General features: G+C 62.1%; 2 protein-coding genes across 2 annotated transcripts; one reads left to right on the forward strand and one right to left on the reverse strand.

Annotated features, from left to right (window-relative positions):
• The first annotated feature begins 402 nt into the window (after nucleotides 1-402).
• Nucleotides 403-2,301, forward strand: RPL36 (ribosomal protein L36). The gene is made up of 4 exons (XM_047835643.1): nucleotides 403-530; nucleotides 706-800; nucleotides 1,329-1,463; nucleotides 2,171-2,301. Exons 2-4 carry the CDS (start codon nucleotides 708-710, stop codon nucleotides 2,258-2,260), a joined length of 318 nt encoding a protein of 105 aa, XP_047691599.1. The 5' UTR covers nucleotides 403-530; nucleotides 706-707; the 3' UTR covers nucleotides 2,261-2,301.
• A 70-nt stretch (nucleotides 2,302-2,371) lies between these two features.
• LONP1 (lon peptidase 1, mitochondrial) lies at nucleotides 2,372-21,989 on the reverse strand. The gene is made up of 18 exons (XM_047835573.1): nucleotides 21,527-21,989; nucleotides 18,824-18,912; nucleotides 18,096-18,215; nucleotides 16,146-16,377; nucleotides 14,547-14,608; nucleotides 13,856-13,985; nucleotides 13,392-13,475; nucleotides 12,024-12,244; nucleotides 11,146-11,284; nucleotides 10,423-10,601; nucleotides 8,293-8,380; nucleotides 7,859-7,981; nucleotides 7,652-7,768; nucleotides 5,073-5,213; nucleotides 4,505-4,670; nucleotides 3,707-3,924; nucleotides 3,448-3,612; nucleotides 2,372-2,737 (listed from the first exon to the last, which is right to left on the reverse strand). Exons 1-18 carry the CDS (start codon nucleotides 21,956-21,958, stop codon nucleotides 2,561-2,563), a joined length of 2,883 nt encoding a protein of 960 aa, XP_047691529.1. The 5' UTR covers nucleotides 21,959-21,989; the 3' UTR covers nucleotides 2,372-2,560.
• Nucleotides 21,990-22,435: the final 446 nt, after the last annotated feature.

The following is a 22,435-nucleotide window of genomic DNA, read 5'->3' on the forward strand; positions in this document are numbered from 1 at the left end:
TGCTGTCCCCGAACCACCTAAAATTACATCAAATTATATCAAGTGCCATCAGGGGGCACTATACCACGTCTTCAGTTCTAAGAATTTAGGATCATATAGATTGAAACCAAAATCTGTTTATGGAAGTTTTATTTTGTGCCAAGTACCACTGTATCTTAAACAGTTTGGAATAGGTACTATTACTGTCCTTTTACAAATGAAGAAGAAATTCAGGTGCCGGGTGGTAAAGTTCCTGGCGCAGGGTCAGCAAGTGGTCCAGTGGCCAAGGTGGGATTTCAGCCAGGAGCCTGCAAAAGTAGGATTCGGACTCTCAACCCACCGGCGAAGGGAGTCACCGCACCCACGGCCAAAGCTAGTGCTGGTCGGCTAGTGGAAGCGCGCATGCTCATGGAGACCGCAGGGCCTCCAGCCGCCAGGGGGAGTGCGCGGCGTTCCTGCCTCTCTGGCTCGCTCGACCCGCGGAAGCTAGATATCCCAGAGTTCCGCGGGCCTACAGCCCTTCCGCCGCGGGAGCCATTGAGGAGCAGCAGGTTAGTCCGGTGCTCGGTGTGTGGGATCTGTTGCCATCCGGCCTCCGGGGCCCCGGGGCGGCTCAGGGCTGCGCCTGGGTGCGGCGAGCGAGCCCCGGGGAGCCGGGACGCGGGGTTCCGGGCGGCGGGGACCGAGCCCGCACTCATCTCTTCCCCTCCCCATCCGCGTCTGCAGCCATGGCTCTGCGCTACCCTATGGCCGTGGGCCTCAACAAGGGCCACAAGGTAACCAAGAACGTGAGCAAGCCGAGGCACAGCCGCCGCCGCGGGGTGAGTGCGGGTGCGCGCGTCGGGGGGAGCCTCTTGGGGGAAGGCGGGTAGGGCCCCGGCGACAGTGGTGGGGCGCAGGCGGGGACTCGTGGGCGGCGTGGGGGGTGTGAGACTCGCCCGAGCAGCGAGTGGAGACTCGTGCGAATCGCCTGCGTGAGGAGCGCCCACCTGGGCGGTGGATGCGCTCCGCGCGGGTGTTTGCCGGGCGCGCGGGGCCTGGGTCGAGGGGTCGAGGCTGGAATGTGGAAGGAAAGCGGAGGCCCTGTTAGGCTTGTGATCTCCGCTGCACCGGGCTTAAGGGCTCCGTCGTTAGGCTGCGACTCCATGGTGCCCAGCTGCGCCCCCTGGGAGAGGTTTCCGGGCGCAGGCAACAGCCTAGGTCAAGGCCGGGCGGGAGGGCCCTGTCGAGAAGGCTGGGACTCGGGGGTGCGGGTGAGGAGGAGTCACGCTTCCGTCGTGGCGCTCAGCGCCCGGGGTGGCGTGGGCTCCGAGCGCCTCGCGCTGACGGCCGTCCCCCCCAACCCCCAGCGCCTCACCAAGCACACCAAGTTCGTGCGGGACATGATCCGAGAGGTGTGTGGCTTTGCCCCCTACGAGCGGCGAGCCATGGAGCTGCTCAAAGTCTCCAAGGACAAGCGCGCGCTCAAGTTCATCAAGAAAAGGGTAGGTGGATGGGGCGCTTGGGGGGCTCAGTCGGTTAAGCAGGGGCTTCGGGTCGTGATCTCGCGGTAGGGGGTGCAAGCTCCTCGACACCTCCGGCTCTGCGCTGACAGCTCGGAGCCTGTGTCAGATTGGAGGGATCTCGCTCGCTCTCTTCCTCTCGAGCCCCTCTCTGCCCCTCCCCTGCTTGCGTGCTCCCAAGAATAAACGTGGAAAAAGAAGGTGGTTGGGGTGCCTGGGTGGCTCATTCAGTTAAGGGTTGACTCTTGGTTTTGGCCCAGGCCGTGATCTCCAGGCTCCACGGGTTCGAGCCCCACATGGAGCTCTGCACCGGGAGCAGGGAACCTGCCTGGGATTCTCTCTCTTCTCTCTCCCACTCGCACTGTCCTGTCTCAAAATAAGTAAATGTCACGGTCGCCTCGGTGACTCAGTCTGTTAAAACCTCCAGCTTTGGCTCAGGTCATGACCTCCTGGTTGGTGCATTGGAGCCCCACGTGCTGACAGCTCGCAGCCTGGCTGGGATCGTGTCTACCTCTCTGCCCCTTACCTGCTTGCGCTGTGTCTAAATATTTAAAATGTTTCAAATCTGAGAACCCAGTTTTCCCCTAATGATAGCTTTGAAAAAAAGGTGGGGGGGCGGGGATAGGCGGACTGTCGGCAGGGCCGGGGCTTGGGGCCCAGACTGACCGCTCCGTCTCTTTTCTCTGCAGGTGGGGACACACATCCGCGCCAAGAGGAAGAGAGAGGAGCTGAGCAACGTCCTGGCGGCCATGCGGAAAGCGGCAGCCAAGAAGGACTGAGCCCCTCCCCTCTGTACGTAATAAAGCCTTTTTGGAACTTGGGGGTCTTGTATTGGTCTGGGGGAAGGGGTGCGGTGGTGACGTGGCGCACAGACACAAGCAGCCAGCCGGTACTGGAAAGGGTTTTAATCATAATTAAATAGTTCATATACGCCAGACTCTGTGATTAAGCCATAATTGAGGTCCTTGGACTCCAGCCGCTCCCGAGCCTCCTGGGGGCTCAGCTGCCCAGAGTCCCCGGCCCTGGTGCATTTTCGGCCTGGATGGGGCCCGTGAGTGCCAGCAGCGCCCGGGCTGCGGTCACCGCTCCACCGCCACGGCCTCCGCCTGCTCCTCGGGGAAGGCGATGTTGAAGATCTCCCGGTAGTGTTCCACAAAGTGGACCTCCAGGCCCTCGGTGATGAAGGCGGCCAGGTCATAGAAGTCCTTCTTGTTCTCGGCTGGCAGGACGATGCAGGTCACTCCCGCTCGTTTTGCCTGGGAAGGAGGGGACCGCCGGCCGGAAGGTCAGGGCAGGCAGTGGGATGGGGCTCGGCCCAGACGGCCGGGCTGCACTGCATGAGCTAGCTCACAGATCAGAAACTATAAAGCCCAAACCACATCACTGGCCTCCGTTCCAGGAATCTGCTCTCCCAGAGCCCCACTTTTCTGGATTAATCCACAGTCACCATTGCTTTACCTTTAGCGGTTTGGCACGGGGGCCTTACGGAAACATGCATTTAAGCACTTCTAGGCTCAGTGTACATCCCGGCCTGCTCCCTTGTCCTTTCCTGGGCCCTGGCTCACTGGGAGGGCCCCTCAGCCTGATGAGGCCCTTGGAGGACAATGGTTCCCGTCTGTCCCCAAGCTCCATCCAGGGACACGGTGCACGTTCCACTCACAAGTGAGGAAAGGCCTGGAGAGCCTCCGCAAAGCCCCCTGCCTGAGATGGCTGTCCGTCCCCGTCTGTGGACACCCTGCCTTCTAGGCAGGTGGGGGGTAGGGTCAAGGTGGGGAAGGGAGGGGTCCCTGCAGAGAAGTGGGAGTCCCGGCACAGGAAGCCCCGGACCGAGGGTCTGGTCGGAGCAGACCCCTCCACCCCCCCCAGAGGCCCGTGTCCCCTGCCTTCTGTGCATCTGGGCGCTTAGGCCGGAGGGTAGCAGATCCTACCTGCAATGCAACGGGGGGTGGGCGGGGGGGACGCTCACCGCGATGGTCTTCTCCTTGATGCCGCCCACTGGCAGGATCTTGCCCCTGAGGGAGACCTCGCCCGTCATGGCCAGGTTTGGTCTAACTGGCCGGTCCGTCGCGAGGGAGAGCAGCGCCGTGACGATGGTGCAGCCGGCACTTGGGCCGTCCTTGGGGGTGGCGCCCTGGTGGGGAGATGCGGGCAGCGGGTGGGCAGGCAGGACAAGGCGGGGGCACAGGCGGTGGGGCTGTCCCCAGAGGCGGGAGGTGGAGCCTCACCTCGGGCACGTGCAGGTGGATGTGGGAGGTCACCAGGTAGTCGTTGGCCGGGTCGTGCTGCATCAGGAAGGCCCTGGCGAAGGTGTAGGCGATGCGAGCACTCTCCTTCATCACGTCCCCCAGCTGGCCTGTCACCTCCAGGCTCCCGTCCTTGTCCCCCTTGCCGTCCTTGTCTCGTGGCCGCCGAGGGGAGGTCTCCACAAACAGCGTAGAGCCTCCTGGGAGACCAGCACGCAGAGCCTGTGAACTCTGGGAGCCTCGGGTTCTAGGGACCGTGGCTTCCCAGACCCTACCGGTGGGGCCACCTAGCGGATGCCCCTTCATTAACACTGTCCCTTCGCTAGCTCTCCGCGGCCTAGGGCCTGCTCAAGGCCTGCTCATCGGATGCAGCACCTGCACCGGCCCTATGGCCTAAGGGCCGACAGACGCCGATCCTCTTGCCCACTTGGCCGGTGCGGCTGCTTAACTGAGGTCCAAACAAGCAGACTGATTCACGGTTCAGAGCCTGCCTCTCGCACACCCCAGCCTCCCTGTTGGGCCGGGCAAGGTCACGGGGACCCCATCTCCAGGGCTCCCCAAGCAAGGGGAGAGGGCCTCCCGTCAATGTGAATAAAGCTTGTGCGAGGATATTGCCACCTGGCGGCCGCATCTTTTTCCTCCTGGATCAGCCCCTGATCCCTTGGGACTCCCTTCAATGCCAGTGTATCTTGGGGGGACGCCAGCTGACCGCACAGGAACCGGTGTGAGAAGTTCTCCAGGACCCCCCCACCCCCCACCCCACCGTCCCGGGCTGCTCACCCATGGCAGTCCAGGCCAGCCCCATGACCACGCCGGGGGGCGTCACGTCATACATGCGCTCCACGGTGAACACGGGCTTCCCCACAAAGTCCTGCAGGTTCTCGGGCGTCACCTCCACGAGCTCGGCCTCGCCACTCACAATCTTGTAGGCAGACTTCCGTAACACCTGGCAGGGGGGGAGGCAGCAGGGTGGGTGCGGCCCCCACCCTGCTGGTCTTTAATCTTTAACATCATGGTAAAGTACAGAAAATGAACCTTTCAGCCATTTTTAAGTTTACAGCTCCGTGGCATAAGGGCATTCACGCGGTCGTGCAACCGTCTCCAAACTTTCCATCTCCCCAAACGGAGACTGTCCCCATGAAACGGTGACTCCCCTCCCCCTGCCTCACCCCACCCTTGGAGCCCACTATCTACTGTCTCTGTGGACGGGACTCCTCTAGGCACCCCGGTGAGTGGGGTCACGCAGGACGTGTCTCAGGGTTGGCATCCGGTCCTCACGATTCTCCACCTGCCTGGCCAGGCCGCAGAGCCCGCCCCCCCGCAACCCCTGCCGGCCCGCCCGGCTCACCTTCTCCACCTGCTTCTGCAAGTTGCGCACGCCGCTCTCCCGGCAATACTGCTTGATGAGGAGGGTCAGCACCTCTGGGGACAGCTTGGCCTTGCTCTCATCCAGGCCACACAGGGCGCGGGCCTGAGGCACCAGGTAGCGCTGGCAGGGAGGGGGACGCTGTCGTCAAGACCCCCAGGGCCTCAGGGCCTCTCCCGTGGGCCCCGCTTACCCCTGAGCCTTCCCAAGACCCCAGGCTGCCTAAAGATCACAGAGGTGGGCCCAGCGCCTGCCCGCACGGAGCTCTGGGCCCCCAGTGGGTGGCTGGGGGACAGCTGCCCTGGGAGGCGACCTCAAAGCTGAGACCTGAGGGTAAGGAGCCAGCGAGCCTAGGAGGGAGGGAGGCGGGGAGTCTGGGCGGAGAGCACGGCAGGCGCCAGGACCCCACACGTGAGCCCGCAGCTGCCCAGCCTGCCGCCTCCGGAAGCTCCCGGGTCTCTGCCCAGATCCCAGCCCTGCCCTTCCTCCAGCTGTCATCTGAGATGCCACTTCCCCAGGAAGGTTTCCCTGATCCCTGGGCTCAGCCCACTTACACACTGAGGACCTGTGAGTCAGGGCAAGCGGCCGCCACCCCGAGCACAGACAGAAGTGGGGAGGTCGAGGGGCTCCCATGTCACCCACAGCCCAGCCCAACTCCCTCCACCCAGCGGTCATGGGACAGTCCTGAGCGCCAACTGCAGGAACAGGAGGGGAGACACGGGGACACAACCACACACGTCAGTACATCTGCTGACATGGGTTGGCCAGAAGCCTCTGGGAGTCCGTGTTCCTCTTGTCATTTTAAAGGTTCAAAAGCAGCCCCGGCCCAGGCCCCCAGGCTGCCCCTCCTTGGCCGGGCGGAGACCCCAGTACCCCTGTAACCACCTCAGCCAAGAGCTCCTCTTGCCCACCTCCTACCCCAGGGGAGAGGAGACCACGGTCAGCCCCTGACGGCTCTGATGGACTCAGGGAGAAACGTGCTCAACCCCTTTCCACAAAGAAGACGCGGTCAGAAACCGAGACTCCCGTCCGGAAGAAAACCTGGCTCTCTGCTCTGCTCGACATCCTCCAAGGGTATGAATCCAGTCTCCAGCCTCGGAAGACTGCTAACGTCTAAGAAGCGCACAGAGCCGCGGATCCTGGGCTCGCCTCGGCCTAGGAAACGCGTTGCACCCACGGCTGCAAGCGTGCAGGCACGGAAGCTGGCTTCCGAGGGGCCCAGAGCCCGCACTGGGGACAGATGCGCTGCGGGACGAGGCAGCAGCACGCTCACGGGGGAGCTTGCTAACAGAGCTGAGCACACAGCCCCAGACGGTGCACGGGTCCCCCGCGCCCTGAAAGCCCCAGAGACCGTGTTCTCCCCAAAGCTGTGCTCACGGGCCGTCTTTCTCTTATTCCTGTTCTGGGGCCCGAGACAGTGGGGTATGAGGAGAAATCTGGGGGCGCCCGGGTGGCTCAGCCGGTGAAGCGTCCGACTCCTGGTTTCGGCTCGGGTCACGATCTGGCGGTTTATGCGTTCAAGCCCCACGTCGGGCTCTGCGCTGCCAGTGTGGAGCCTGCTTGGGATTCTCTCCCCCTCTCTCTGCCCCTCCTCCCCCTGCTCACACTTCTGTGTCTCTCAAAATAAACAGACCTTAAAAAATTTTTAAAAGAAGTCTGTCCTTGGTCTTTGACCCCAGGTCCTGATATAAGAGCTTCCCAGACCCTGCCGTTTTGAGTGACCGGGTGAGAAGACAGCTGTTGGGATCTATAAGCCCCTTTCCGCCACACCCGAGCTCGTGCCAGTGAGGTGGCCCCTGTTGAGGGCCAGAGGACCCGACCATGGGGATAGAGGGGTGGGACTTTCAGCCTCACCCCTGACCCCCAGGGAGAGGGGAGGGGCTGCGAGTAGAGTCCATCACCAGTGACTAATGATTCACTTGGTGCACCTAAAACAGGCTCCGTAAACACTCTAGACAAGGGAGCCGGGTGAATTCGGACTCACTGGGTGGTGTGGGAGGGTGGCGCACCCAGGGAGGGCACAGAAGCCCCTGCCCCCTACTTGGCTCGATATATCCTTTTTGGCGGTTCCCTGGCTGTACCCTTTCCAATAACCCGGTACCTAAGTAAACCTCTCCAGGGTTCTGTGAGCTGTCCTAGCAAATCCTCAAACACAAAGAGCAGGCCGTGGGAACTCCAGATTTACAGCCAGCTGGCCAGAAGAAAGAACTGGAACGTGCAACTGGCATGTAAGTGGGCAGTCCGAGGCACCAAGCCCTTCCCCTGCGGGGTCTGACCCGAGCCCAGGCAGGACCAGGATCTGACGGGGGTTACCGGACACCCCACCGGAAGACGGGGTGGTGCAGGGAAATACCACGTTGGCGTCAGAGCTGTGCCGTTACACGGTTCACAGCAGGCCCCGCCTTGCTCTCGGCGATACCTCACTGCACAGGCGGGCAGATCCCGGCCACCCCCTCTCCGAGCAGGGCCACTGTGGGCTGTCCGCCCCCCTCTGGTTAGGTGGCGGGCACTTAGCGGGGCTGCCGCTTTGGTCCAGGGCTGGGCAGGGGTCCCGGCCTCACCTCTGCGATGGCCAGCTTCTCCTGGGCCACGTAGCCAGACACGTTGATCATCTCCATCCGGTCCCTCAGCGGCTCTGGAATGGTCTCCGTGACATTGGCCGTGCAGATGAACAGCACCTGCGGAGGCGGCAGGGAGGTACTGGAGGATTGGCGCCTGCCTGGCACCTGCCGCCCCCACCGGGCCCAGGCCCCCTGCAGGACGCACACCTTGGACAAGTCCACGGGCACGTCCAGGTAGTGATCCAGGAAGTTGGCATTCTGCTCAGGGTCCAGCAGCTCCAGCAGTGCTGACGAGGGGTCCCCCTGGTAGCCCCGGCCGATCTTGTCCACCTGAAGGGACAGCAGACGGCTTCGGCCCCTTGTCCGGCTCCCCGTGTCTCCTGACCAGACGCCACTGGTGGGAGGGCGCCAGGTGGGACCGGACTGCGCCCAGGGGGAGGGACGGGGCCGGCCCAGAGCGGAAGCGGAAGAGTTCCCCCGAGGCTTGATCTGGGACACTCTCCACCTGGTCAGCACTGCCCGGAGCTCTGGCCCAGGAAGGCCCGAGGGACAAGGTCTGGGGAAGGGCACCGGGAACGGAGGCCGCGCTGCCCTGTCAGCTCTGAGCCCGGCCCCGTGCCCCGCCCTTCGTCCGTGCGCACCTCGTCTATCAGGATCAAGGGGTTCTCCGTCTTGGTCTTCTTCAGGCACTGGATGATCTTTCCCGGCATGGCGCCCACATACGTCCGCCTGGGGGGCAGGGCACAGCAGGAACGGATGGCACCTCACCGGCCTGGGGCTGGTCACGCCGGCACCCGCGGGCCCAGCTCACATACAGGACCTCGGCGAGCCAGGTGCCCTCCAGGGGCCGCGGTGGAGGCAGAGCACGGTCACCCAACCACCTGTTCGCCCCAGCAATGGGAAGGCCGCCCCGCCCCCCGCCCCCACCCCCACCCCCGACTCGAGGCACAGACACAGACTTGAAACCAGGTCCCTCTCAGGGCCATCCCCCAGCCAGCACCTCCTATCCAGATGGTGAAACCCAGCCCACAGTGCCCACCTCACAGAGCAGGGAAGGTCAAGCGCAGCCAGGTGCCGGCAGCAAACGTCCCCCCTCCCAGGTCCTCCCCAATGGCAGGCGCAGCATGGCCTCCCAGGCCTCGGGGCCACGGCGCCCAGGGCCTGGCCCCAGCTGGCGCTTGCCGGGTGTTTCTTGACCATCCTGTCCCAGCTCTGCGGGTGTCTGGCACTCACAGAGCATAAAGCAGACACGAGCCCTGTGTCTGTGAGGTTAAGGCCCGGCAGGGCAGACAGATGGTTGGCCAGGTAGAGGAGGAAATCACGAGGTAGAGAAACTTTATCCACACTACAAAGACAACAAAAGGATGGGAGTCCTGCAATGCCATCTCAGAGGCACACTACTCTAAGACAGGGATAAAGAATGCTTCGGGGAGATGCCCAAAGCAAAATAAGTGAAGAGGCAAACTGTGTGGGTATTCGAAGGAAGTTTTCTGGGTAAGAAAACAGCCTGTGCAAAGGTCCTGGGGCAGGGGCAGGACCAGGCCCAGAGTGCTGGAAGCCCATATGGCTTTCAGAGTAGAGTGAGTGAGGGGGAGAGAGGGAAGGGAACAAACAGGGCAGGGTGTGCTAGGCCTTCCAGGCCTCAGTGTGGATCTGGGCTTTTCCCCCGAGGGAGGAGGGAGCCCTGGAGAGCTGTGGACAGAGAAAATTCTGCTGCTGTTACTAAAGGACAGCAGAAGTTCCCTTCCTCATCCTTGTTTGGGGATCCCAGACAGACGTCAATAGAGAACACCTGCCTGCCCTCCTGGGCCCCTTTCCCCCAGTGACTCACCCCCACTCGTAGACCTATACTTGAAACCTCAGCCAAGACCCCTTCGCAGCCTGGGTGAGTGGTCCTTGTGCACACTCTTGGGCCTTCTGAACCAGGGGCCAAGGGGCCACCAGGGCCTGCCTCCGCCTCCCCCTCCCCCACCCAGCCTCAGACTCCAGCCCCGAGCCAAGAGCCGGCACAGCCGCCCCTCTGCCTTTGGGGCAGACCCAAAGGCCCCACGCCTCCCGGGCGCCCTTGCACCACAGGCCCTCACTGACTCCTCGCCCAGCACCGTGAAGGCCTCATGCGCTCCCGTCCCCCAGGGCCCTGCCAGACTCCGGATGCCTTCTCTGAACTCCCGGAGCTCCCGAGATACTCGTACACCTGTTACGCCTGCGTCTCCCTAAAGAAACTGCTCCGAGAACCACCCTCAGCAGGGGCTGGCGTGGCGGGAGGCCCCGGGAGATCACGACATCCTGACCGCCCTGACGGAAGGTGCCATGCACACGGCCAGGCAGTTCTGACACCCCGGACCCAGGATGGCAGCCGCTGCCTGGGCCCGGCGAGGGAGCAAAGAACCAAGAGCCGTGCCGAGACCTCACCGGTGTGCCGCCCCGTCCTCGCCGGGACGACCACCTCGCCCCTCACCCTGGCCCACAGTCCCTGGTCCTGGGGCTGAGCACGCGGCCCCGGAACTCTGGCCGCAGCACTGGGGGCACTGAGCGGGCGGACGGGAGCTGGATCCACCGGGGTATCTGTCCACGACCTGGCGAACAAACGCTGGGGGTGGTCCGCCCTCCCGGTGCTGAAGGCGAAGGCTTTGAGCCCACGTTCGAGCGGCTGCACTGGGTCACGTTACCGCAGCGCAAGCACAGGGCCCCGCTCACCGCTGACGCCCCCTCTAACACACAGGAAGAGAGCCGGGGCGGGGGAACGAAGGCCGACAAGAGGCCGGGCCTACCTGTGCCCTTTGATCTCGGCCACGTCGGTCATGCCGCCGACGCTGAAGCGGAAGTACTCGCGGTTCAGGGCACGGGCGATGGAGCGGGCGATGCTGGTCTTGCCCACGCCAGGCGGACCGTAGAAGCAGAGGATCTTGCCCTGGGTGGAGCCTCGGAGCTGGCTGACGGCAATGAACTCCTGCGGGCAGAGGTGGGCTCCCGTGAGGCTCGCCGCCCTCTCTGCAGAGCAAGGGGCCCCACCTGACGTGGGCCTCGCCACCGTCACGCCGCCTTGCAGGGTTCCGGGGGCCGCGGAAGGGACAAGGCGTATCCCAGAGGGGCCGAGCTGACTGAAGGGTCACATGCCCCGGGGAGGGCAGGGACCGACCGTGGGGGACACGGCACCAGGCCCGGCTAGTGTGTCCCCTTCCTCCCACGTCCTGGACCGTCCCGATCCTCTCTCTGCCCCAGCCACAGCCTACTGGCCCTGGGGCCAGGTCCATCTGTCATCTCGGGCACTCTTGCCCCCCTCAGAAACCAGAGGCCCCTGGAGCAGGGAGCCTGGCCCAGACTGCCCTTGCCACCTCTAGCTGGAGCCCTCCACCTCTCCTTCCTCACCGGGATGGGGGTGAGGGGGGGTGGTCTGGGAGGCAGGGGGGTGCAGGGGGGCGTTACCAGGATGGGGCGGGGGGGGGGGGTGGCCTGGGAAGCAGCGGGGGGGGGGGGAGGTGCGGGGGCCTCACCAGGATGCGCTTCTTCACATCTTCCATCCCGTAGTGGTCCTCCTCCAGCACCGCCTGGGCCCGGGCCAAGTCCAGATTCTCATCGCTATGCTTGCCCCATGGGATGGACGTCAGCCAGTCCAAGTAGTTCCGAGTGACGCTGCCATGGGACAGACCGGGGCCGGTGAGCGTGGCAAATCCACATCGCCAGCGCCTGCGGAACCCGCTGCATGGACCACACCGAGCACCTCAGCCGGAAGGGCCGCCGACCCCCTGGGGAAGGCCGTCCTGGCAGAGGCCACACTGTGGGCCCCGGCACAGTTCCCAGGACAAGCGCTCGGCCCGTTTCCCGAGCCAGACGTGGCGCGCACGGGGACTGGTCAGAAGCCTGTACCGCGGAGGCGGCAGCGGTAAACGCGAGACAACCTCACCCAGAGCAAGTGGGAAATGGGCCCGGCCGGTGGCAGGTCAGCGCGGCCATGAGAGACCCCCAGGCTGGGAGCCGTGTGCCCACCGGACAAGGCCGAGCCCCCAGGAAGACGCGCGGACCTCCATGCCCTCGGAGAAATGCCAGAGGGGCCACAAGCAAGCACCGCTTTGGGCCGACACCCCAGGGTTCAAATTCCCGTCCCCGTCTACCAGCTCAGAGGCCCCGCTCGCTGACTTGACTTCTCTGAACCTCAAATTCTCCAGCTGGGAGACGGAGTGACAAAGAAGTCTGTTCTGCCCAGGGGCACCAAGACAGGGCCGTCATACGTCAAGTGCTTCTCAGGTGCCCACCGTAGCCAGAGTGCGCCCAAGGGACCCGACCTCCCAGCTTCTGGGTCTGGGCGGAAGAGCGAGAAGGGGCCGCCCCTGAGGGCGGAGGTCACGTTGAGCACAGCCCCCAGGGTGCTCACTTGAACTCGGAGGAGTGGTTGTCCAGCAGGCCCAGCTTGCTAAGCTCCTCGTCCACCACGTCCATGACGTGCTTGGGGACCACGAGCTCCTTCAGCCGCTCGCGGAACTTCTCCTCGATGGCGTCCTTGTCCTCCTTCTCCAGGCCCAGCTCCTTCTTGATGATCTTCAGCTGCTCTTGCAGGAGGTATTTGCGGTGCGTCTGCTTGATCTTCTCTTCCACCTGCAGGGCCCAGAGGCTACGGTCACAGCGCACACAGCGCACGGGAGGGAACACGGGCGGGTCTGCAGACCCACGCGGGCCGGGGCGGGGCCGCTGCTTCCTCAGGACACGGGAGGAGGAGAGTCCACGAGGCCGCCTCCAGCTCCCCCCACCTTGAACCTAGTCTCCCTGAGTGGGGCCCCAAAATAAACTCTCGGTGCCGGATGAGCAAGCGATTTGCTCTTTGATCCCGACCGTGACCCCAGCGCACCTCCCACGGGCACGGAGCTCCTCTGGACGGACAGGGCAGCAGGCGAGGGCTCGGAGGCCGGGCCGGGCCCCAGTGCCGCCTACAGCCCCCACCCCTGCGTCCCGTTGGGGGTGCGTTAAGAACTGCCTCGTGGGGGGCAGGGGCAGCGTCCAGGGGATGCCGTCGGTGAAGTGGCCGACTTCGGCTCAGGTCATGATCTTGCAGTTCATGGATTCGAGCCCCAGGTCGGGCTCTGTGCTGACAGCTCAGAGCCTGGAGCCTGCTTCTGATTCCGTGTCTCTCTCTCTGACCCTTCCCTACTCGTGCTCGTTCTCTCTCTCGAAAGTAAGTAAAAAACATTAAAAAAAAAAAAAAAACCCAACTGCCTCATGGGGTGCCTGGTGCGCTTAGTCAGAAGAGCATGCAACTCTTGATCTCAGGGTCATGAGCTCAAGACCCACCCTGGGGGGTAGAGACTGCTTAAATAAGCGTATATGTAAAAAAGAATTACCTCGTGCTGATAACTAAGGGTTAAAAAATTTCGCAGTTACAGATGTGACGTGGAAGGTTTTTCTCAAATAAAGCTGAGTGAAAAAAGTCACTCAACTGCGAATGGTGAGCAACTGAAAATCCAGGCAGCCCACAGATTCGCCCGCAATCGGGAAGGTGGGCTGCGAAACGCAGAGTCGTGGGGAAACCGATTTTCAACCTCTCCCGGGCCGGTTCCCCATTCCCAGCACCTCCGCGGGACTCTGTCCCGACGGGGGACGTCCCGAGACCACAGGATCCGGGCTCAGCTGCCAGGACCGGCCTCAGGGTTTGGCGCGCAGAGCCTCCCGAACCGGCGGCCGCCCCGCACGCCGCCACCCTGCACGTCGCCACCCTCCCGGCAGAGGCGAGTCGGCAGCCCGGGCTCACCTCGCGCCCCAGGCGCTGCTGCAGCTTGCTCAGCTCAAACTCCTTCTTGAGGAGGGAGAGGGCCTTATACAGCCGCTTGGGGATCTGCCGAGAAAGGGAAGACGCGGGCGACGGTCAGAAGCCGCCTCTGTGCCTGCTGAGGGTGGGGGGGCAGGCACCTCGCAGACGGGGCGCTCACAGGGCAGACCCACCTGGCCACGCCGTACCCACCGGAGGCGCGCGCCCTCGGACCTAACGTGCCCAGTTCCGCGAACACCTCCTACAGGTAAACTGCAGGCCCGCAAGCTGTGGTCCAGAACGTTTGTAGCGGCCCAAGACTGGCGGCGAGCCGAGCACGCCACCCGGTGAACACAAGGCACCGCCAAGCAGCCACGAGAGAACAGGGACCCGTGCAGAGGGGACGTGAAATCGGAAAGCGGAGCCGCAGACAAGCAGCCGGGCCCGGGGGACCAGGGTGCACTCACATTGGTCTCCTCCAGGACGTCCTGCAGCTCGTGCGACTCGGCTCCGGTCAGCGCGGCCCCCATGTCGCTCAGGTAGATAGGGTTGTCCACCACCCTCTGGCCCGCCTGCATCATCTGCAGCACAGACTCTCTGGAGGGGACAGAGGCCCCGCGGGGACCGCTGCAGCCGGTGGCCCGCATCCCCTCTCCCCGGCAGCACGGGGCAAGGCCCTGGGATGCTGAGAGCCGGGCGGCAGGGCGAGCGAGGCCACCCGTCCCAGAGCCGAGAGACTAACGTCCCCGTGCCCAGACCCAGACACGAGCCCCTCCAGCAGCCGTGTGGTGCACCCCCTCCCCCACCCCCCGCCGGCCCGCCATGAGATTCTCTCCAGCCGCAGCTGATGACAAAAAGGCTTCCGACCAAATCCAAGCCCTCGTCAGCACAAAGGAGGCAAAGACCCCGGACTGGGTAGGCCACCCCCCTCCCCCCACCAGGGCCCCCTTGCCGCAGGGGAAGCAGGATCTCCTCACGCAGGGCCAGGCCCTGTGCCACGAACCCCCGCGCCAGCAAGGTTCTCTGTCAGGACGACGCTCTGAGAAAGCTTCCCGGCCAGCCCAGCGGCACAAAGAGGCAGGCGACCCCAGCCCGGCCCCAGGGATGGGGGGACAGTCGGCCATACACTCGGACAGCAGAGGGGGGTCGGAGACCAACCTGTAGAGCGGGTTCAAGGCAATGATGTCCCGGATGGTCTTCACAATCTCGGCGGTCAGGGCCTGGCAAACGCGGGGGGGGGGGGGGGGGGGGCTGCCGTCAGTCCTGGGGCCAGCAGGGGCTGTGGCCCAGGCCAAGGATGGCCTCAGGTGCCCAGGCGCACAGCCCGAATCCAAGTCCCAGGGACTCAGGACCCGGGCAGGAGAAACGAAAACCAACACCTATCTCCTCACAGCACGCCGAATCCTGACCTCAGGACGAGCCGTTTTGAGGGAAAAAGAGGGGTGGGGGCTTCTTTATTCCCTTACTTCAAGCACGATCCCACTTCTCAACCTCAGCACATCCTGGTCTGACTTCTGTCTGGGGACGTGCCTGTGATTCACCAGGGCTCCCAGCCTGCCCCCTCCCAGCACCTTGCCCCAGGCTCCCCGAGGCAGAGGATCCCCCCTGCGGTGGACACGATGGAACAGTCTAAGGTATAACGCCCAGAACCTCATGATCTCCAGAAGGCATGGTTCCCAGCACGCCACACCCCAGCGAAGGCACCGGTGGGCACCGAGAGCGGCCGCGTCCCTTCACCACAAGCACGTGGCCCCTAGGAAGCTGACCTTCCAGAAAGGACCTGCAGAAGGCAGCTAGAGGCCTACGGTGCCTGCAGCCCCGTCAAGTCTCCCTGATCTGTCCCCCGCAGCATCTTTGACTTTGGCCCCGTCTCTGTCCCATCACACGACCCTTGTAGGAAACTCGGAGCTGTGCTGTCAGTCTAGCAAGCGGCGGGAGCCACTCGCACTCAAATAAATTAGCGCCAGACGGGACTGGATATTTCCCTCCAACCACGGGGCTAATAGCGTGGAGCCAGAGAACATTTGCACCACCACGGGGAGCTCTCCAGGACGGGACAACACTGCTCCGAGGGCCCCCGTGTGGCTCGTGGGTGTGACAAGAGCAAATGCAGCCCCTCCCGGTACTGGGGGCAGGCGTCACCAACAGACCGCAGGACCCTTCCCACCAAGGCCAGAGGTCCCCCCAAAACTCTGTTCAACACCGCGCTGCAGGCTCAGACCGAGGCCGTCGGCTGCGCACGGTGTGTTCTTGGGGAGACCATGCGCATGTAAGCTTTTCTTGTTCGTCCCCACCCACTGGCGGGGGTCACCCTGCCTCTAACACGCCAGAACAGGTGGAAGGACACGTTCTGCCACCCGGACAGCTGGCTCGCTGTTGGCAGGCCTGTGCCAGGGGTCAAGGTGGCCAGAAGGCTGCTGCTCTCCCGTCTTGAAGCCACGGGAAATGGCGGGTGGGCCCTGCTTCCCTCCCCAGCACCCCAGGCTTCAGGGGAAGGAGCCAGTACAGAAAGCAAGGCTGAGGGCTCCTGTGCAGCAGACACGGCTGGGGCCGGCCCCGGGTTCAAGTCCTGCCCCCTTCATGAGCAGCTGAGGGCCCCAGCGCATCTCCTTTGCCTTCTGGATGCCAGTCCTTCCTAGGACTTCTGCGGGGGGAGTAGTTTTGCATCCCGCAAGAACCCGACGGCCGCGACAGGCTGGAGCGTCGACGAACACCCACCCCGCCCAGGGGAGCTCCCTGGGCAGCTGCCCGCCGTACCTTCACTTCTTCCGTGACCTGGAAGTCCTCGTGGACGACATTCTCCACCTCCACCATGAGCACCTCGCCGGGGGGAGCCGAGGCGGGCTCCACCATCACCTCCGTCGGGTGCCCGGAGCTCAGGCCCTCCTCCGCCTCCTTCTTGCTGCGTTTCGGCTTCCTGCGGGGCTTCTGCTTGTTTTCGGCCTCGGCCTCCTCCGGCTCCACCTCCAGCTGTCTGCTGATGTGAATCCTGCAGACAGAAACGAGGCCGGGGTGAAGCTGCCGGGGTGGCTACAGGGCCAAGCTGGGGACCAAGCCGGTGTCTCAGAACCCCAAGACCGGCACGGCGCCCCCCCACCCCTGACACCGCGGGCCTCCAGCTGACCCGCCCAATCCGTGCACACGCCAACACCCTGCTGTCCTCCACGAACATGTGACGGGCGAGCCAGCGGTGACCGGCTCTGGGGCCCACCTCAAGCCGTCAGCTCAACCAAGCAGGACCTCTGGGACTCCGCCTGCCCTCCCTCGGCCCCAAGCTCACCGTACGGTGCTCCTTCGTGCGGTTCGGGCCTCGATTCGAGGGCACCTCCGCCGAAGCCCTCCCTGACCACACCACGTGTGGTCTGTCCCCCATCTGTGCCTGCCTACCGTCACCCTGTCTTCGCTTCCCTCCAAAAGCACCCACCACCATCAGAACTCAGCCCGTGACCTGTTTGGATGCTCATGCCCTCCCCGCTGGGGAGAAGGGGGTGTTGGCCTCTTTCTGCCCACACCCAGGTGCCCAGCAGACACCAGGCCCCAGGGGTCGAGTGACACATTGAATGCAAACGTGCCGTTCCACCTCTGGGCCCTCTCCTGTCACCCACGCCACCTTCCCCAGAGGGCGGGCCTGGGAGCTGGCGGGGCGCGGACCCCACCCCCGGCTGACATCAGCAAGTGCACAGAGCTGCCTCTGGAGCCCGCGGGACCCACTCCATAAGGCGTCTCGTAGGCAAGGACGGCACTCAGCAGCCACCCCAGTTTTTATTCATTTTGGTTGCATTCCCTCCCCTCCCCCCACGAATCCCCCCAGGAGACAGCAGCAGCCACTTTCCCGAAAACAGCCTCTAACGTGAGCAGATGAAAACGGGTGTGGGGCTCTGCGCGGTGGGGATGCCACTGGGACCTTTCACAGAATCGGCGCGTGGAGCACCCCGCTTCCCCGAGTGTGTTCTGGGGTGCTGCCTTGCTGACCCCAGACAAGGCTCTGGGAGAGAAAAGAACCGGGAACTCTCGCTTCGACAAAGGCCGAGCACCTTCGATGAGGGGCTATTTTCAACATTTACTACGTAATGGCTCAGGACTCAGAAGTGTTTCCCACGTGGACGTGACCGTGACGCTCCTGACGAGCACCTTGAGGACCGATGCTCCTTGGCGCACCTGTGAAAACCGGACAGCGTCCACCCAGCCAAGCTGGCACATTTTTCACAATCAGCTGTGGCCGAACAAGGATTTAAGCTGGGCTCACTGCTGTGAGCGGCCCTTCAGCAGAGTGGAGGTGGAAACCACACCGCCCGAGAAGGAAAGGTGTCTGCTCGAGTGAAATACGACAGTGCTAGGCTGGATATCCAGCAGGACCTGCTGGCTGACGCAGACAGGGCACCGGAGGAGAAGTATCCCCAACTGGGAACATCTAACACCCAGACGCACCCAGACAACTCGCTGTCTGTACCCGGGATGCTTTTGTGAATAACGTGCGTGAAAGATACAGGTTGTCACTGATCACCCACGCTGCCACTCCAACAAGGGGACTCCGAGGAGGGAGGGATCCAGAAGTGATCCATCTCGGCCACCTGCCGTGGCAAGCTTTGGCCCAGTCCCTGCCGTGGCAAGGCGACAGGGCTGAGCAAGAAGGGTGGTCCGTGCTGGCACCTGGGGGCACTCGGGGCCTCTCTTCCCGCCCCATCACACGCACTTGGGGCCCCGCACCTTCTGTGTCCCATGACGATCATGCGCAGCTTGTCCCCGAGGTCCTGCATCTCGTGGATCTGGACAAACGTCCCCGTGTGGTAGACTTCATCCAGGCTCTCGACCACGTCCGACTCGTTGCTAAGGGACAGGGACACAAAGGAGCGTCGGCACGGGCCCTGTGATTCTCGGCAGGCTGCCTCGGACTGAGAGGGAGGAGGAAGAGAAGAGAAGCACCCCTACCAGCCGCAACTGAAAATGGAGAGCAACCGCCTCGCTCCCACAGGTGCTCAGGGCCCAGCAGGGCGCCTGCTCACCGAGGGCGGCTGCCGACGAACACAGGTGAGCAGCTCCTGGCCAGGTCGGCTGGAAGGGCAGGCCCGGACAGAACGGATTCCATTGCACACCTCCCACTACCGAGACTTCGAATGTACCTTCTAACTCAGAAGTGGAGCGGACTGCCACCGAGAGTCAAGGTATCTGCCCACCTAGCCCTGCGCTGAAGCGGCCTCGCGGGTGTCTCTAACACTTAGGGTCCTGGAGGTTAAAATCCACTCCCCCTCCCCGCCTCGCATCTTGACAACGCACGAGGCCAAGTCTTCAGCCTAGACTAAACAGTATGCTTGGCTCTCAGCCTTATGCTCGGCAGGTCAAAGGTCAGAGGTCCGGCTACTCTAGGGAGCAGGATTTGTGGTGAGCTACACTCCAGGGCAACTTCAACGAAGGAGTGAAGGAAAAGTTACACTTACTTGTCATCTCTCTTTAGAAAGACGCCGGCATACGGCTGGGCAAGACGGACCTTCCTTCTTAGCAGCTCAACCAACTTCTTATTTTTAACCTAGCATGACAATGACCCCAAAGTGAAATGCAGGTTTCCTAGCTGACATTTTGACAGCAGCTCTAGCGTTTTCTCTATCATTCTCGGGGATATGCTAAAAACCAAACACACAAAGGCGTGGGACAGATTGGCAGGGCTGTATTCCTCAGTGGTTTCCGCTGCTTTCTAAAGAAAAGTCAGAGTAACCCAATGGCGAGAACCAAGAAAGTGATTTAACATCCCATTTCAAGAGTTGTTTCAGAGGTAAAATGTCTAGACTATTATGATTTTATCAATGACAGAAAATCAACACTGAACGCGCATAATTCAAACGTGGCCCATCCCACAGGCTGGTAACTTCCTCCAATTTTCACTAAAAGGATTTCCCAATCCCATCTGTACCCTTTTCATCAACGACTGAAAGCTCCAGAATGACAAGACAGTATCTTGATGTCATTTCAATGGCAGGGAGAGGGCTCACGTCTTCTAGGAAACATCTGATGGGCAGGAGCACAGACATCTGTAAGGCTCAACTGATTTCCATCCAGCAGACATTAAGTCACACACCGGATTACAATGACACTTAAGGGCCCTCAAACTTCAGCCTGCACTGGAATTCCCTGGAGGACTTGTTAAGACAGACGGCTGAGCCCCAGCCCTGAAGTTTCTTGAGGAGGCCTGGAGTAGGCCTGACGATCTGCACTTCAAACAAGCTCTCAGGTGATGCTCATGTGGCCGGTCTAGGCACCACACTTTGAGAACAGGGCTTTAACTCATCCCTTAACAGGGTCTCTTATGGTTCAGGAATTCCTCACCTCACAGATGCACCTTTCCCAGGGAAAAGGTCCAGGACAGCCAGGAGGGGTACATGGCCCACCAACACTTAAGAGCCACCGATCTATACTGAGGGGACACACAACTGGGGCAAATTAGCCACATACAGTGTCAACCACAAAAACACGAGTAGATGGAGCTTTGCCAACTCGGTCCCATGGAAGTTTCTCCAGTTTGCCCTCTGCTAATAGCTGCTGCATTTCAGCCCCTGTCCCATCACTGACCAGGTAACGACGACAGAAATACAGGGCATACCCTGTGCCAGTCTCAGGCTTTCCACAGCAATTCATTTAACCCTCCTGGCTAACTCCGGGGCGGGGCAAACAGAATCTCTTGGCAGAATCCTACCTCTGGGGACAAGAGGCATTTGCCACTTTGCAGGGCCGAGGGGACCCTACGTGGTGAACACTCCTGGCCCCAGAGGTCGGCTGGGGTTGAGGACAGGAGAAAGGCCCCCAGGGCAAACTTCTGAGAGGTCAGAAGAATACCATACAGGAAACAGTAGCACCAGCTTCTGAGATAGAAGGCTATAGCCCTGACAAAGGTGAACTCCCCTCCCCCATGAGCTCTGAGAATTGAGGTACAATTATGATGCCCATTTTGCAGATGAGAAAATGGAGGCCCAGAGGAACAGCTTTCTGAAGGTGAAGGAGCTTGGATGGTGGAGCCAGGATATGAATCCACAGGCTCTGGGGTCTGCAAGTAACCACTACTCGAAACCAAAGAAGGCCCTCGGAATAGCTGCTCAGACACCTCAGAGGAGGTGGCAGGGGCTCCTTCGGTCCTGCGATTTGTTTAGCAGAGACTAGAGTGTAGGGAAAGGTTGGAGATGAACGCAGAGGCTGACTCATTACGTGACCTTGCTCGGACAGTTAACAGATAACCATTTTCCACCACAGACTCTAATCTCCACGTCATTAAAAGAAAAAAAAGAGAAGAAAGAAGGCATTCGGGTCCTTTGTATTCTAAAACCTCAAGTCCCTTTCACTCGTGTTGCTTTCGATTACATCACCCAGGTCCACCTTCCCCACCCCCCATGGCTCTTAGTCTGAAATGATCTTGCTTGCTGTCTCTTCCATCAGAACACAAGTTCCTTAGGTACAGGAACTGCATTTGACTTGTTTGTTACTGTATCCTCAGTGCCGGCTACGCGGCAGGAGCTGAAGAACTCTCTACTAAACGAATAAACCAAGGCTGCGCTCCTCTGAGAGCATCCTTCCCCCTAAATCTCCTGTACTCTATTCCTGACTCTGTTATCCCTATGATATGTATTACCTTCCGACATACAACTTATTTACTCACCTGATTTATTGCCTTTTGTATCCCACATTCTAGTGGGATAACCTCCAAAGGCAGGAATTTTTATCAGTCTTATTCACTGCTGTATCCCTAAAAACCTCACCTGGCATGTGGTAAGTAGTCAAGAAATGTTTAGGAAAGGAATGAATCCTGATCCCAAAGAGGCTCCTAGCTAGGTGGCAACCACCACCCCCCCTCCCAGCTGAGAGTGTTACAAAACATTTACCCAAACGCGCAGAACAGTTCCGGTCTTTCCCAGCATCGGATTTCTACGACTGGGTGGGACTCTAACTGGGCAATCCTAAACTCAATCTGAAAGGGAGAGGAATCTGGCTCCAACTCACCAAACTAATGAGAAGACAAGGACACGAATTCCAACTTTTAAGAAGCTTCATGCGTGGGAAAAGTTGTGAGGCATGAACGTGCTGCTAAAAGATCCCTCGGTCCAACCCGCTGCTTGCAGAGGTGGGGAAATGGAGGTCAAGACGGGGGCGCTCATTACCTCGATAATCTTGATGAAGCGCGGGAACACCGGGTTGCGGGTGACGGCGATGAGCGGCAAGTGCGGGAACACGTCCGGAATCGTCATGGGCGTCAGCGCCGTTATGATGGGGCCTTCTCCGCCTCCCGAGCTGCTCCCCGCGCCCGCGGCCCCATCCTCGGCACCGCCCTCGGGGGCATCCTCGCCGCCGGAGAATGCGCCACCGCCGCCGCGGCTGTTCGCCTCCCAAAGTCCCCGCCACTGGCTCGCGGCCGCAGGGCCTCGGCCCCACAGCGCCCAGGGAGGCGAGGCGTCGCAGGCCCGCCGGCCTCTGGGCAACCACGCTCCGGCCGCAGTTGGAACCCGCCCCCCGGCGGCGGCCAGCAACGGCCGCCGCAGCGCCCAACACCGCGCCGCGCCCCACAGCCGCACGTAGCCTGTGCCCGCCGCCATGGCCCGGCCATCCTGGCGACGCACGGCACTTGCGTCACTTCCTCTCGCCCGGCTAGTGCGCACTTGAAGCCCGGCGCGTGCCGGAGCGCCGGCGGGGGGCGTGGAACCAGAAGCGACGGGGGTGGGGCTTGCAGGAGCGTGGGGCGGGGCCCAGTCTTCCCGCTACATTCCCTCCCCTCCCCCGGCCTCCCAGCTGACGCGTTCAAAGCCCTTTTGGGTCACGTGGGGGGGAGGGGGGCGTTGGCACGCTCCAGGGCCCCTGGAGCCACTGGTGCTGCAAGCGCACCTGTAAGAACTTGTAGGCAGCCCCGTGTATACACTTGGGTTTTGGCGCACGGGCGACAGGCGCTCAGGCTGCGGAGCGCGTCCCGGTGGGCAGATTCGGGCTTCCCGGGGAACGCTGTGCGCATGCTTACACCAGCCTGCTCATGCGCGGCTGTGTGCGGGGGCCCCGGTGCTGAGTTCAGGGGACGACGA

Source organism: Prionailurus viverrinus, chromosome A2 (genome assembly GCF_022837055.1).
Source record: "Prionailurus viverrinus isolate Anna chromosome A2, UM_Priviv_1.0, whole genome shotgun sequence".
NCBI classification, from domain to species: Eukaryota; Metazoa; Chordata; class Mammalia; order Carnivora; family Felidae; genus Prionailurus; species Prionailurus viverrinus.

Excerpts from the sequence above, each read along its gene's own strand:
- RPL36 (XM_047835643.1), top strand. The coding sequence starts at position 708 with ATGGCTCTGCGCTACCCTATGGCCGTGGGCCTCAACAAGGGCCACAAG. Across the intron at positions 801-1,328 it reads GGCACAGCCGCCGCCGCGGG|CGCCTCACCAAGCACACCAA; the intron begins GTGAGTGCGGGT and ends CCCAACCCCCAG. Across the intron at positions 1,464-2,170 it reads TCAAGTTCATCAAGAAAAGG|GTGGGGACACACATCCGCGC; the intron begins GTAGGTGGATGG and ends TTTTCTCTGCAG.
- LONP1 (XM_047835573.1), bottom strand. The coding sequence starts at position 21,958 with ATGGCGGCGGGCACAGGCTACGTGCGGCTGTGGGGCGCGGCGCGGTGT. Across the intron at positions 7,769-7,858 it reads TGCCCGTGGACTTGTCCAAG|GTGCTGTTCATCTGCACGGC; the intron begins GTGTGCGTCCTG and ends CCGCCTCCGCAG. Across the intron at positions 2,738-3,447 it reads TCAAGGAGAAGACCATCGCG|GCAAAACGAGCGGGAGTGAC; the intron begins GTGAGCGTCCCC and ends CCTCCTTCCCAG.